This window comes from Belonocnema kinseyi, chromosome 4, assembly GCF_010883055.1.
Source record: "Belonocnema kinseyi isolate 2016_QV_RU_SX_M_011 chromosome 4, B_treatae_v1, whole genome shotgun sequence".
Lineage (NCBI taxonomy): Eukaryota > Metazoa > Arthropoda > Insecta > Hymenoptera > Cynipidae > Belonocnema > Belonocnema kinseyi.
Genome location: NC_046660.1, coordinates 86,436,985 through 86,451,145, shown reverse-complemented (window position 1 = coordinate 86,451,145; position 14,161 = coordinate 86,436,985). Strand labels below are relative to the sequence as shown.

The window sequence follows — 14,161 nt, the reverse complement described above, 5'->3', positions numbered from 1 at the left end:
TTTCATTCGTGAAAATGAGGCTTTGTCAAGGTTTCAAAATTATTTGAATAAGGTTTTCCGTGTAAGGGCCTTTAAATTTACTATAATCAACTGAATTATATTTTTACTCTAAGCACTTTTATGAAAGATTACATAAGATTACATTGGATTGCACAATATTCCATTAGATTACACAGGATAGCACGGAAATACATAGGATTAAATGGCAGAGTGTACACCATAATTAGAACAGTAGTTAAGCCCTCGAGAAAATTTCATTCTTGTTGTTAAATCAAAAATTTTTATGTAACGTATGCATGAAATTTTAGCTTTTCGAGCCATTTATAGCGTGCGGGAAGTGACCAATTCCATAACCGTGAATATACTTTTTTTTATTAACTACACGTGCGTAGTTTGAGCCAAATTACTTTTTCTAGCTGTTATGAGTTAACGCTTAAGAGACTGATCTTGAGTATAGGAAATAGTGATTAGGCAAACTTAAAGTGATAAGTTACCATAAATTACTTCTAAATTATCATAAATTACCCTTAAAGTATCATAAATTACTGAAAATTTCCGGCTATTTAAAAAAATTTTGGATAACTGAAATTCCCAGTAATTTACTAGCAATTTTCCATTAATTTCTGGAAAATTTTCGGATTTCTTATAAAAATCTTTGGATACCTTAGGCTTACATTTTTGGAAATTTTCGATATTTACAAATGCAAATTCACCGAAAATTTCTCATTATTTCTGACATTAAAAATTTCCGAAAATTTTTGGTAATTTTTGGTAATTTTATAATAAATTTACAAACACTTCAGAAAAATGTATTTCTTTTGTTCCTTAAATTGAAAATGTCCTGAATTTGTTACAGAAAATATCGTGTGACACAGGTGCAGAAAGTAGACAGTTGTAACTCTTGTGAAGTTTACAGTACTTGCCATCGGCTCATCTTCGGGTCGTTTCCACTTTCCAGCTCGTCTTCGTCTCGTGTAAAGCTTGTCTTCGGCTTACCTACAACTCCCTTTCGATGAACCTCTGGCTCGTACAGCAAACTTTACATTAGTATCGGACTGCCTACTTTCCACACTTGTTGCACAATATTCTATTTTTACCCCAATGTGCGACGAGACACTTCGTTTGAAAAAATTTGTTTAAAGCATGCAAAATATTATATTTATTTCTATTTTTTAGTATAAAATATTTGCTTAAAACTTCTTTTTGTGTAAAATATTAATAATTAAGTGTATTTTTATCAAAAGTATTTTTATTTTATTTAATTCTTTTTATGTAGAATACAATTTTTCGAATTTTTTGTATTGAACCAGATGTGAGCCGCTTTATTGTTATGAAATTTTCTTGCACAATATAATACGTCTAATCAAAATTTACCTATATCTTTCAGGAGCAGCTGTGTGTAGTCTTGTAGTGTGTACTTGCCGCACAAAACGTGCGAGTTTCGAGTACCTGATAATCACACCTATAATTGACACAAGATATCTATTACGTATTGCGACTTGAATTTTGTCAAATTTTCACACTTACTGTGTACGTAACACGAAGCAAGATATCTATTATTTGCTCTTCTGAATTTAAATTTTGAATAATTAATTAGTCAAGTTTTTAAAATATACGAACATTTTAAAAACCGCTGAATTTAAAATAGCCTTGATGTGAAGTAATGATAATTTTGAATTTTATAAAGTTATTTAAGAGAAATTAAGAAAATTATTTATGCTACTATCAAAAAAAAAATATTGTCAAAATGTAATAATTAAAAAACAGAACCGTAACTAGAAATAAGCCTGAGTAGTAACAATTTATCAATCAATTTTTTTATAATCAGAGCTAATAAAATTACACATTTATCTACCGTAGCCGATTAAGAAAATGTATTTAATACCAAAAATAAATAAATCAAAGTTTTGCTTTGAAGATAAAAGGTTTTTGAGAAATACTTGGATTCAATCCAAAATACCCAGAATCAATGAAGAAACTATCCAAGAAAATTTTCTAATGGCCTAGCAAATGCTTAAAAATTTGAACAATTTATGGACAAAAACCTTTTTTTAATTGAATTTTTAAGCGATAATAAATAATTCATTGTTTCTTAAACAATTATACACAGCAGGTATTTATGATGAAATAAATCAAGTTTTATCTACTAAATTCGCCAACAGTTATGCGACAGTATCACTTGCTTATCATATTTAGTCACCCACAAATTTAATCAACAGAATGTACTGTCTGGCTATTTTCAGATGTAAAAACTTGTTTTTTTTTCACCGTAATGAAATAACTCATTTTTTACCTTCAAGGAGCTCATATGAAAATCAACCATTTTCATTGTTGACAACAATTAATTATAGAATGATTTTTTTAAGAAAAAAAGATGCGTTTCTTTCAGACATTACCCACATAGCACACTTCCCGAAAAAAACCTGGGACCAACGGTTAATAACTATTTTTTAAAATATTTTTATAAACCTAGATAACGATCCGCTATTTCTATTGTCAAATCACACTAATACCGTGAAAACATATTTTTTTCCTTATAAATTCCTCAGATGATAAAAATTTGTAGACACAATTTTTGTCAACAATGAAATTTGCTGATTTTGATTTAAGCTCCCTAAAGGCCTAGAAATTATTCATTGTAACTTCATTATGTTGAAAAAAAGTTTTAACATCTAAAAATAGACTGGCAATGTATTTGTTAATTTAATTTTGTTGAAACAGTCATCAATTGTTATTGAATGACTAAATATAATAGGTGACATTTTCGTTTAATTTTTGGCCTGTTCAGTAGAAAAAACTTGATTTATTTCATTATAGATACCTACTGTTGATAATTTTGTATCAATTTGTTCATAAAATAACAAATTATTTATTATTTTTCATGAATTTAATTAAAAATCAGTTTTGCTGCATAAATTGTTCAAATTTAGTGCAAATAAATTGACGAGGCACTGCCAATCTCCATGAATATATATTCAGTAATTTATATACAAAAAAATTTTTTAAATTTTTTTATTTGAGAGGCTATTAGAAAACTTTTCTGGGTATTTGTTTCATTGATCCATATGTATCTTGGATTTAATCCAAGCATTTCTCAAAAACCGGTACTCTCCTAAACATTTTTTTTTCAATTTTACTAATTAGTAAAGAAAATAATGACAGATTCATGTGGAATTTTGTTAGTTTTAACTTTTGTTTAATTTTCAAATCGTTTGGAACATCGCCTGCTGAGTAACAATTTGTGTACAGATTTTTTTGCCCACTGCGTCGATGTCTTCGCACTGGGCGCGGGCTGCAAGGGCGCAATCCACAAAATGAATTACATAAAGAAACGTAAAAATTTTGAATTTCAAATAAAAATATTAAAATTTTAGGCATGCGACTCACAATACGATTGACACTTTTTTGACGACGCAACTATTTTACTACTATTTTGAACAAATGAAACTAATGCTACTATTTTCGAAAATTGGTGGCTAATATAACTTTTTGTCACGTTGCCTTTGAACATATTTTCAAAGTTTTTGAAGATTGGATTTCCAAATTTTTAACGGATCTCAAGGAACTTAAAAGATTTTAGGATATTTTACAAGAATTCAAGAAGTCATATTAAAACTTTGACCATTTCAATTTAAATTATAGTACTTCAGGAACATTTTTTATTTTGTTATTGAAATTACTGCATTTTTATGTATAAATAAAAATTGAACAGTTATTAATTTCAAACGACTTAAAATGAAAATAATTTAACTTCTAATTTACAAAGTGTTTATTTTAATGAAAATTCTTAATGTTTCTCACTTAGAATCACTTGACATAATTTAATTTTAAACATTCACAAATTTATTGATCTATTCTTCAAATAAGAGTATCGAAAATGATAACGATGGAAGTTCAGCTTGAGTGCTTTAATTTGCGGTTTAGTTCTGTTTAATTTAAATAAAAAAATTCAGCCTTAAGAATTCGAACTTTTTAATTACAAAGTTCGTGAAAATATTTAGTGAACCGAGAAATAACTGACAATTTTCTTCATCGAATAAAACGGCCACCTTGAAAATGGAAATCTTCACGAGAAAATACAATTTTTAAGGAATTTTAAATGATTTCGTAAGAATTGAGAAATTTAAATGATTACTAAGAGGAATTTTGCAATATTTGAGGGATAAAAGGGATTGAAAAGTAAATTAAAAGATTTTGTAAGATTGCACGAAATTTGTATAGATTTTAAGGAATTTAACCAAATTAAATAGTTTTTTAGGAATTCCAGAGGATTTGAACAGAATTCAACGGTTTTTAATAGATTTTAGCCAATTTTAACGGATTTCAACAATTTCAAGGGATTTTAAAACTTTCATGGTCTTTTAAAGGATTTTAAGGAATTACAAAAATATCAAATATTTCAAGGGATTTTAAGACTTTATCTGATTTTGTGGACTTCAAGGAATCTCAAAAGTTTTCAAAAAAAATTTCATTTTTGAAGGGATTTTGAATGATATTATAAATTTCAAGATGTTTAAGAGATTTTTTTCGATTTTTGTAGGGTTACTAGGGAATTCGTAAGGATTAATAGATGTTATAAATTGCATGGTATTTCAAATAAAAGGATTTTAAAAGTTCTGATTGTCTTAAAAAAAAATTCCAAGTTCGTCCAATTTTAAACGATTTAAAAAGGTATCAAGGGTGTTAGTGATATTTAAAATATTTCTACGGATTTCTATGGATTTTAGAGATTTTTAGGGATTTCATCAGGTTTATCAATGGATTTCAAAACTAATGTTAAGATTTCAAAGAATTTCTACAGATTTTAAGGAATATCAAAGGTTGTCAACTCTTCCAGGAATTTCAAGAGAATCTCATTAACATATTTCATGATAAAATATGTTAGTTAATACTTATTACATTCTTATCGTATTTTAAGGATATCTTTAGAAATAAAAAAGACTATTATATTCATTTTTAGGCATCTTTCTTTGTTTAATTTTTATCAACATGTCTACACTCTAAAAAATTCAACATTTTAAACGCTCAAACATTCAAACACTCTAAAATTCAACCGCACATTGCGAAAAAAAAAATTAATTTCCAGTTATTCACAAAATTTGTATTTAAAAAAATTGTTCACATACGCTAGATACGGAAAAAAATAATGGCGCCATTTGATTCTGAGCAAAAAATAGATAAAATCTATGTATTGGACCATTTTTTTATCTGATATTAAACTGATATATTTTAAGTTAATTAAAGTTTAAAAACGCAATTCAAAAACACAATTTTTAATTGCACTTTTGTATGTTTATGGCAAAGGACGATATGTGACGATTTTTGTCTTGGAATTTATTAAATTTTTCGAAATTAAAAAAGAAAGATCTATAGAGCTCTATAAACTATCGAATGCCTTTTCAAATTTTTTTGTTTAAAGAATAATTCAAATGTTGAGAACGTTTCGTTACTCTGCTGAATTTGTTTTCCTCAGCCTTTACATGGTTATGACGTGAGACCATTCAAATATGCAAATTATTATTAAGTTTCCTATCAACTTTTATATGAAAATTTCTAATGAAAATAAACTTTCTTTACTTAACAGGACTTAATATATTTTCAAAATTCTTTGCAACTAATTTCATTCGTAATAAACTCCAAAAACACAACAATAAGCAATAAAGGTGTGAGTTTCAAGAACATATTTTGCGTAATTATCTTTTTGATGATCCCAAAAGCAAATCATCGATGAAGCTAAACCCTGACTTCCTTTTTCCGTTATCGTTACAAAGACCACTATTTTATATCTGCAAAAAAATTTCTATTAAGTAATAGTCAATTATATATTACATAGTACAAATATTTAAGCAAAGGTTTTTGGGATTTTTAAATTTGGAAGATTTTTGTGCTTGAACCGAATTTTTCTTTTTACCTTAGAAGCACAAAAAACCCCTTTAATTAAAAAAAAAACAAAAATTAATAATTTGTTTACCTATCATAAAAATTGATTATAAAAATTACGAACCTATCAAATGCTAACATTTGCACTCGTTTACGAATTTCTGTTGCAACTTGTGCACACAATTTTGGACTTTCGTTAACGTCGTAGGAAGCATTTTCTAAAATATTATTCATCCACGTCTCCAAAATTCTTTCCACTTTTTCCACTTTAAATGGATTTTGCGACTCCATTCGATAGGAGTTTTGGTATTTTGCTACCTGGAAACAATTAATTTTAAAAAAATATTTGAAAAATGTCTTGAACAAAATTTCTTTGAGTAAAAACTTGTCATTTTATTTTTCCAGAAAGAATAATTGAAACCTGATCGTTATCGACATTCAGCCTGTCAGTGACTTCAAAATTCGACGGCATAATTCACCCCTCCTCATTTATAAAAATTACTCTTTTTTCTTTAAATTCACCTTTACTGGATTTTAAATACAGCTCAAACTAATTCTTTACTGAAAATCGATTACCATCCTTGGTGCCTTGGAAACCAAACAAATTAATTCACCCAATCAATATCCTACAAAAAACTACGGCTCCATTTCTATTTTTTTTTTAATATCTTAAAAATTATTTTATTTAATATTTTTAAAAAGTTTGATTATCATGAGAATATTATAACTTTTAACGATTTGCTTAGATACAAAAACTGTATGCTAAATCAAGAAGCTTATATCTGTTTTTGAATTCTAAAAATAAAGAAAAAGCAACGATTTATTTTGTTTATTTATTTTCTCACGGATTCACATTGCATCACATATTTGCATATATTTTTACATAACATCTGATAAAAGGGAAGAGTAACAGATCTCAAATATATAATAATCCTTTTCCGGTGTGCAAACTTTTACTCATTTTGTCTTCCCCACTTCCCCAAATACAGTAAATTGAACCCATATATATATAATAGTATAGTATCTACAGATACAATTATCCAAGATACAATAACAATAAAAGCACTTGTCTTGAAGTATTTCATTTAAACCCTAAAAACAAATTGATGTCTTTTATCTTACCCGTTTCCGACTTGATTCTGAATTATTTCCAGACATCTATAATGTTCTCACATACGCGCTTCATATTAACTTCAATTACATTTTTATGAAATTCCAAGTTTGTTTGGAAACTGTAAAATTTAATATAAATGCATAAAGTTTAAATGATAGGATTTACTTGCAGTATAGTAACTGTCCAGATGTGTAGGAGAATAAGAAATAAGTTGATTCAGATTCTTATTTCTTATCGATAAATAATTTGCATAGTGTACCTGCGCATAGATACTTTTAAGAAGTACCTTCCACCCGTTGATTATCATTACTCAACTAGCAGTCCTTGCGCACGATCACTAGAAGAAAACTTATCTTTTATTTCATATTCTCTCTTTGTTTAAAAGATCCAATTTTTAATTTCAGCATCAGCACGAAAGCCAACACATTTTCTGAAATTTATTTTTTAGATTTTATGCTAAAAAATTGCACTACCATTTTTTAACAATTCCGCAAACATTGCTTTTTCACTTATCTTATTTAGTCAGGCTGCTTCTAGTCCTGCGCGTTGGACTAGTTAAACTTTTGAACAATTCGAATTATATTTCTACGTTTAGCGATTTCAGATTTAACCTGTAGAAAAGTTCATTCGGTTTAACATTCTATATTTTTTCAACTATAACGGTAACAGGGTTCACATGCTAAAATGCCTTCAAAATAGGGGAAATACAGAGCTTTTTGCGAAAATAGGGAAAATAAAGAGCTTTTTCACGAAAATAGGTAAATAAATTCTTTTAAAAACAATACTGTGAATAGTATATCAAATTAAATGTGAAAAGTTTTAGATTCCTAACATTTCAAGGGAAAATATTGCACTTTCAACAAAAGAGATTAATTTTCAATCAAATATTTTAATTTTCTACTAAAAGATGAACTTTTACCAAGAAGATTCATTTTCTACCGAAAAAGTTCAATTCCCCACAAAATACATGAATTTTCAACCAAATAGTGGAAATTTCAATTACAAAAATTTATGTTTCAACCAAAATCAAATCGGCAAGTTTTTATTTAAAACATTGATTTTTAAACAAAAAAATTGACAACAAAATATTAAAATCCATGGACATAGGAAACACGGGACTAGGCATGCCATCCTAACTTGGGCGAGCGGGGTTGAATCCACGGGAGGGAGGAGAATTCCATGAGTGGGAGAGCCGCCATCTTACGATGTGCCATTTGATTATGCGCACGAGCATTTTTGCCGACAACCTGCAATGAAAATATAAATATGTGGGCGCTGCCATATTTGTCGCGGGACATCAAAAGGTGGCGGACCTCCCCCCTCATTGCATCACCCCCGCAATGGGATGCCTAGTCCCTTGTTTCCTATGTCCATGCTAAAATCCTTAATGAATCCGATTGATTTTAACGAAACATTTCCATTTTTGACAAAAAGTTCTAAGCGGGAATGTAATAGTTGAGTTTCAACAAAAATATTTTAATTTTAGATCAATAACAGTTTCATTAAGCCAAAAAAGAACGCATTTTCAACAAAGTAATATAATTTTTATTTAAAGAGATCAACTTTTAAATAAAATGACAAATCTTGAAACGAGAAAATGTATTTTTAACAAAGTACTGAAACTTTCATCCAAAAGAATCCATTTTTAACGAAGTATTTGAAGATTTAACCATGTTGTTGAATTTTTAACTAAACGAGAGAAATTTTGAACCAATAATAGAGTTGTTAAATTTACAACCAAAAGAATTAACTTTTAACCAAAAATTTAATAGTTGATATTTCTAAAAAAATTATTTGAAACAAGAAACTGTTGAATTCAATCCAAAAAGACGAATTTCCCACCAAATAGTTAAAGTCTCCACCAAACCAGTTTAATTTTTAAGCAAACAGTTGCATTTTTAATCAAAAATTATGACACTGCTACCAAATGAGTTGAATGTTCAAACAAGAAAGATTTTTTAGTTAAGAAGGAAACAATATTTTAACCAGAATATTGAATTTTCTAAAAAATAGTTGAATTTTCAAAATGAAAATACAAGATTTTAATTTTCCATAAAGAAACTTTTTTCTGTCAAGAAAGAAAATAATTTCAACCAAATTGTAGAATTAAAAAAAAAAGTTAATTTTCGAATCAATAGTTGACTTTTAAACCCAAAAAGACGAATTTTCAACAAAAACGGATGACTTTTTAACAAAATTGTTGCATTTTCATTTAAAAAATTTAATTTTCAACCAAATAATTCATTTTTTTACCAAAAATGATGAATTCTCAACCAAACATAAAGTATAGTAGACTATTCAACCAAAAAGAATGAGCTTAATAAAAAATAGTTTGATATTCTTGTTAGGGTCAATTAAATTAAATAGAAGAATAAAAAATGGGAGAAAAAGGCAAATAGGAGAAAGATTGTGAAGCATGCGATAAACAAATAAAAAAATTATAATTTATAGATTAAATAATAATAATAGTTCAGTTATTTTAAACACATGAAAAATAAGATGAAAACGATGAGGAATGTTTAGTTGATTGAAGTTTTATACAGGTTAAATGTGAAAACGGTTAAACGTAAAAATTATTCGAATTGTCGAAACATTTAATCGATCAAGCACGGAGCACTAGTTGTTTCTAGTGCAGATTCCTCTTACTGAAATTTACTGACGTCAGCAAATAATAAATATTAGTAACGGAAATCTGTATATAGACGCAACCCTACGATTCCCTACAATAACATTTATTCAATTAGCATTTAAAATGCTGCTGTATTTTGACAATTAATCAACATTTCGAAACAATTCCAACTTTCTTTTGAAATTGAAAGAACTACTAAACCTGGAAAGTCTTCCAATTCAGAATCAGTTCTTATTTGCAATATCTTATAAATTGCAAAGTACAATGAATGTCGTTGATGATGGATAACAATTATAATCATGCTTATTCAATTATAATTAAGGACCGTTCAAAAGTTATGTCACGCTATTTTGAAAATGTTTGCCATGTCCGACGTGACGTCACAAATACGAACAGTAAAATGCATTTTTTAACCAAGTAATTCAAGTTTCAACCAAATAGTTGAATTTTTTCAACCCAAAAAGGTGAATTTTCAATACAATTATTATTAGTTGAATATTAAACTCAAGACGATTAATTTTCAGGAAAAAAAGTTAATTTTCAAACAAAATAAAACCGAATTTTCATCAAAATACTTAAATATTAAAATCTTAGACCAATAAAATAAATTTTAACGAACTAGTTCAACTTTCAAATTGCTTAAATTTTCTTAAGAAAATGAATTTTCAACTGAAAACGAATTTTTAACAAAATAGTTACATTTTCAACGAAAGAAATGTATTTTCAACTAATAAAATGAATTTCTAACAAAGTAGTACAACTTTTAAATAAGACGTTGAATTTGCAATCAAGAAGATTAATTTTCTACCGAAGCAGATGAATTTATAGCAAAATAGTTCAATGTTCAAACCAGATTGTGGAATTTTTAACCAAAAGAGAAGAATTCGGAACAAAAAATATAATATTAGATATTTCAGTTAAAATGAATGAACTTTCAACGAAAAGTATTTGGATTTCATTATTGGGTGCTGTACTTGTGAAATAAAATAACTAATTTGGATTTCTTAGAGGATTTCAAAAAATTGTTATTCACATTTATATGTCTCTAGCCCCTGGCAGTCTGACGTATTTTTGAAACGGCCCCTTATTAGAGGGTATTACTGGAGATACTTAAAATTAGAAAATCTGTTGTACTTTCGAAAAAACCTATTGCAACGTAAAATAAACAGTTAAAACACACACTCATATAATCTTTTCTTTTTTACGACCTATATTCCTGGTCGCTAATTCCTTCGTGCTTGTGCCACAGCATTACCATTTGAAACATACAAACTTTTCTTCAAACAAAATCCAAATTCCGTGCATCCAACACGGACCTGAGATCTAAGTTTCGAGCACACAATCCAGTTTCGTGAGCAACTAGTCTTTCCTTCATGAAGACAATTCTCAAAGATGTCGTAAGAATTTTTTTTAACATTCTACGACAGAAGTTCCACTTCTGCTTGAATATTTTGTCGCGCCTGTTCTTCAAACTTTTCTCGAAATTCTTTGGTTGCAAAAATATTGGGGATCTGCACGAAATTCTGCAAGACCTGCAAAAAAAGATTTTTAAATTGGAAATACATTTTTCTTTCATGTTTTGTATTCTAATTCGACTCTACTTAATTTTTGGTGGTGGGTATTTAAACTTTAAGGCACTTGTAGTGCAAAAAATCAGGTCGCAAAAAAAAATAGTTTTTGTATAATTTTAAATTGTTTTTGAACGCAAGATGCAACCTGATTGAACCAGCATGCTGAGAGTACGGCTCTCATGATTTTTGTCACGCTTGACTGAGTACCGCCTCTCTTTCGACCCCGCGGCTCCTCTTATCACGAAACCTCCGAGAACATCAATTTTCGGAACGACGCAAACCCGGACTGATTAAATCGAAGTTCCAGTGTATTTAAATTATTAAGATATACCTTGAGCCTGAGTGCAGTGTACATCGGTTCACTCAAAAAAGAATATTCCCCGCGGATTCGTTCTCTGTAATCTGCGTATTTCTCAGGTGCAGCTCCCAAAACCGCCATATCTAAATCTAATAGATAATGAGCATCCTCGCCTCCAAATGCACCTCCAATTTTATGAGCTTCGGTGCTGTGCGTCGCTGCTGCCCTCAAAAGACAACAAGTCTCTTCTCGTAATTCTCCCTCCTAAAAAAAACATTTTTATTTTAGATAACAAAATTTCAACGATAACAATAAACAACATAGGTGCGATGCGCCTACAAAATAGGTTTTCGTAGCTTATAGCCCCATATCAATTTTGGGCCCCATATCCATTTTTGGCCCTATTTGAATTTTGGGTCCTATGCCAAATTTGAGCCCTATATATATTTTGGGCCCCATATAAATTTTGGACACTATTTAAATTTTAGGCCCGGTGCCGAATTTGAGCCCTATATCTATTTTGGGTCCTATGAAGATTTTGGAACGTATCCCAAATTAAGAACCGTTGACTATTTCTCACCTTATGTCAATGTTGAGCCCTATCTCAATTTTAGGTCATTTGGCTATTTTGGGCCATATCTCAATTTTGGAACCTACGTCAATTTCGGGCCTTATTTCAAATTTAAGCCCTATGTCTATTTTGGGCCCTATGAGGATTTTAGACCCTATCTCAATTTTTAGCCCTCTGTGTATTTTAAACCCTATATATACTTTGGGCCCTTTTTCTATCTTGGGCACCGTAGCATTTTTTGCCCCGTGTAAATTTTGGGTCTTATGACAATTTTAGATCCATTGTCTATGTTGAGTCCTATGTCAATTTTTAGCCCTGTGTCGAATTTGGGTCATATATCGAATTTGCGCCCTATGCAAATTTTTGGGCCCTATGTCGAATTTGGCCCTATATTAATTTTGAACACTGACTATTTTGAGTCCTGTGTCCAATTTGGGTCAATTTTGGAACCTATGTCAGTTTTGGGTCCCATGAGAGTTTTGGGCCTTATGTGCATATTCGGTTGTATGACAGATGGACGGACAACCAACCGAAACTAATAAGGGTTTCCGCCCGGAGCTACGAAACTCTAAAAATTCTATTTATCAAATATTTTATCAGTATTTCAAGTGTTCCCAGTATTTTTCTCATATTTTAATTACAGAAGAAGAAGAATAATAGAATTATAAGAGCACGTAGAGCCCGCGTTTACATCCTTGGATTCTTATTCTTTAACATTAACAATATAAACTATTAATAATTTATTACTATACAAATTTTAAAATAGTAGGAGGAACAATATACGGCAGAAACATCAGAATCTGCATATGATCGCTCAATTTTAATGAAACTTGGCGAAATGATAGTGTTATATAAGAGAAATTTCCTGTTCAAAGGATTTTTAGAAAAAATGTTAATTACTGGTGTTACGCCATATTAAATTTCGGAATTACATTTTTTGAATTATCGATATTTTTAAATCCGTAAAACAAATTTTAATGAAACTATAAGTTACCATAAAAAAGTGCACGATTTAATATTATAATACAACAAAATTTTCTTTTGAAAATATTGACTAAAAAAAGTCAAAAAACGGTTAGAATTTAATTTTTAGTTAATAAAGCATATTTTTATTTTTTATATAGGATATAAAAATTAATTATAATTCCACCTTTCAATTAATAAAAAATTATAATGAGTCTTCTAGATCTCAAATTATCGTCTTGTAGGTGGAACCATCATTTTTTTAATGAAAGGTGAAATTATAAGGAAATAATTAACTAAAAAACTTACTAGAACATAATTAAAAAATGCTAAATTTGATTCAGACATTCTTCCGAGCATTCTTCTGAAATTCTAGAATGTTGAATTGTGATTACATAAAATAATGATAAATTATCATGAAAATTGATTCGACAAATTTGTATAAAATTAAAACATATATTCACCGCCATTTTCATTTTTCGTCGTTTAAAATGGAAAAATTTTCAATTATAAACCTTTATAATTGAATTATTCTAAAAGAAAAACATTCAAGATGAAGTAATTTTAAATCGATTCAATTAAAAATAAATAAAAAATGTACAGTGAAGCTTTCAAAAATGCAAATAATCGGAATTTAATTGAAAACTGAAAAAATGTTTAGCTACCAAGAATTCTGACATCACATTTTTATACTCAACCCCCTCAAAATTACTATTTATTTAAGTCAATTCAGGTCGTATAAAAATTGAACATTTTCATAATGTTAATTATACTTTTCGAAATTTAACCATTTCAATTTTAATAGCAAAATTATAACTCATAATAGAGGATAATTGAAGGCTCGGAAAGCAGAACTGATGGAGCGCTGATGACGCGCAGAAAACGCTGCGAAAGAGAGAACGGAATTCGTTCTTTCTTTCCTAGCGTTTTCTGCGCGTTGTTCCCCACTTCTGGCTACTGCTTGAGCGTTTGTTCGGTTCTGCTTTCCGACCCTTTAATTGGAAATTCGGCGTTCAACATGAAAATTCAATACTGTAAAATTGTGGGTCCGGATGCAATAAGGGCACATAAAATTTTTTCGTGCGAAAACGAAGTCCCCTGGAGGCTTTAGAAAAAATTTTCGAATTTTAATTTT

General features: G+C 29.1%; 2 protein-coding genes across 2 annotated transcripts in view; both read right to left on the bottom strand.

Annotated features, from left to right (window-relative positions):
- Positions 1 to 5,383: 5,383 nt before the first annotated feature.
- On the bottom strand, positions 5,384 to 6,496 carry LOC117172003 (tctex1 domain-containing protein 1-like). Its single transcript, XM_033359719.1, has 3 exons — positions 6,302 to 6,496; positions 6,005 to 6,198; positions 5,384 to 5,786 (listed from the first exon to the last, which is right to left on the bottom strand). Exons 1-3 carry the CDS (start codon positions 6,350 to 6,352, stop codon positions 5,621 to 5,623), a joined length of 411 nt encoding a protein of 136 aa, XP_033215610.1. The 5' UTR covers positions 6,353 to 6,496; the 3' UTR covers positions 5,384 to 5,620.
- Positions 6,497 to 10,496: 4,000 nt separating this feature from the next.
- Positions 10,497 to 14,161, bottom strand: part of LOC117171724 — a 7,785-nt gene continuing 4,120 nt past the window's right edge. The window contains exons 4-5 of the mRNA XM_033359284.1: positions 11,526 to 11,756; positions 10,497 to 11,155 (exon numbers count right to left, since the gene is read on the bottom strand). Of these exons, the coding sequence (XP_033215175.1) occupies positions 11,042 to 11,155; positions 11,526 to 11,756 (345 nt within the window). The 3' untranslated portion in view covers positions 10,497 to 11,041. The remainder of the gene's footprint in view (positions 11,156 to 11,525; positions 11,757 to 14,161) is intronic.

Excerpts from the sequence above, each read along its gene's own strand:
- LOC117172003 (XM_033359719.1), bottom strand. The coding sequence starts at position 6,352 with ATGCCGTCGAATTTTGAAGTCACTGACAGGCTGAATGTCGATAACGAT. Across the intron at positions 6,199-6,301 it reads TGAATGTCGATAACGATCAG|GTAGCAAAATACCAAAACTC; the intron begins GTTTCAATTATT and ends AATTGTTTCCAG. Across the intron at positions 5,787-6,004 it reads CAAATGTTAGCATTTGATAG|ATATAAAATAGTGGTCTTTG; the intron begins GTTCGTAATTTT and ends ATTTTTTTGCAG.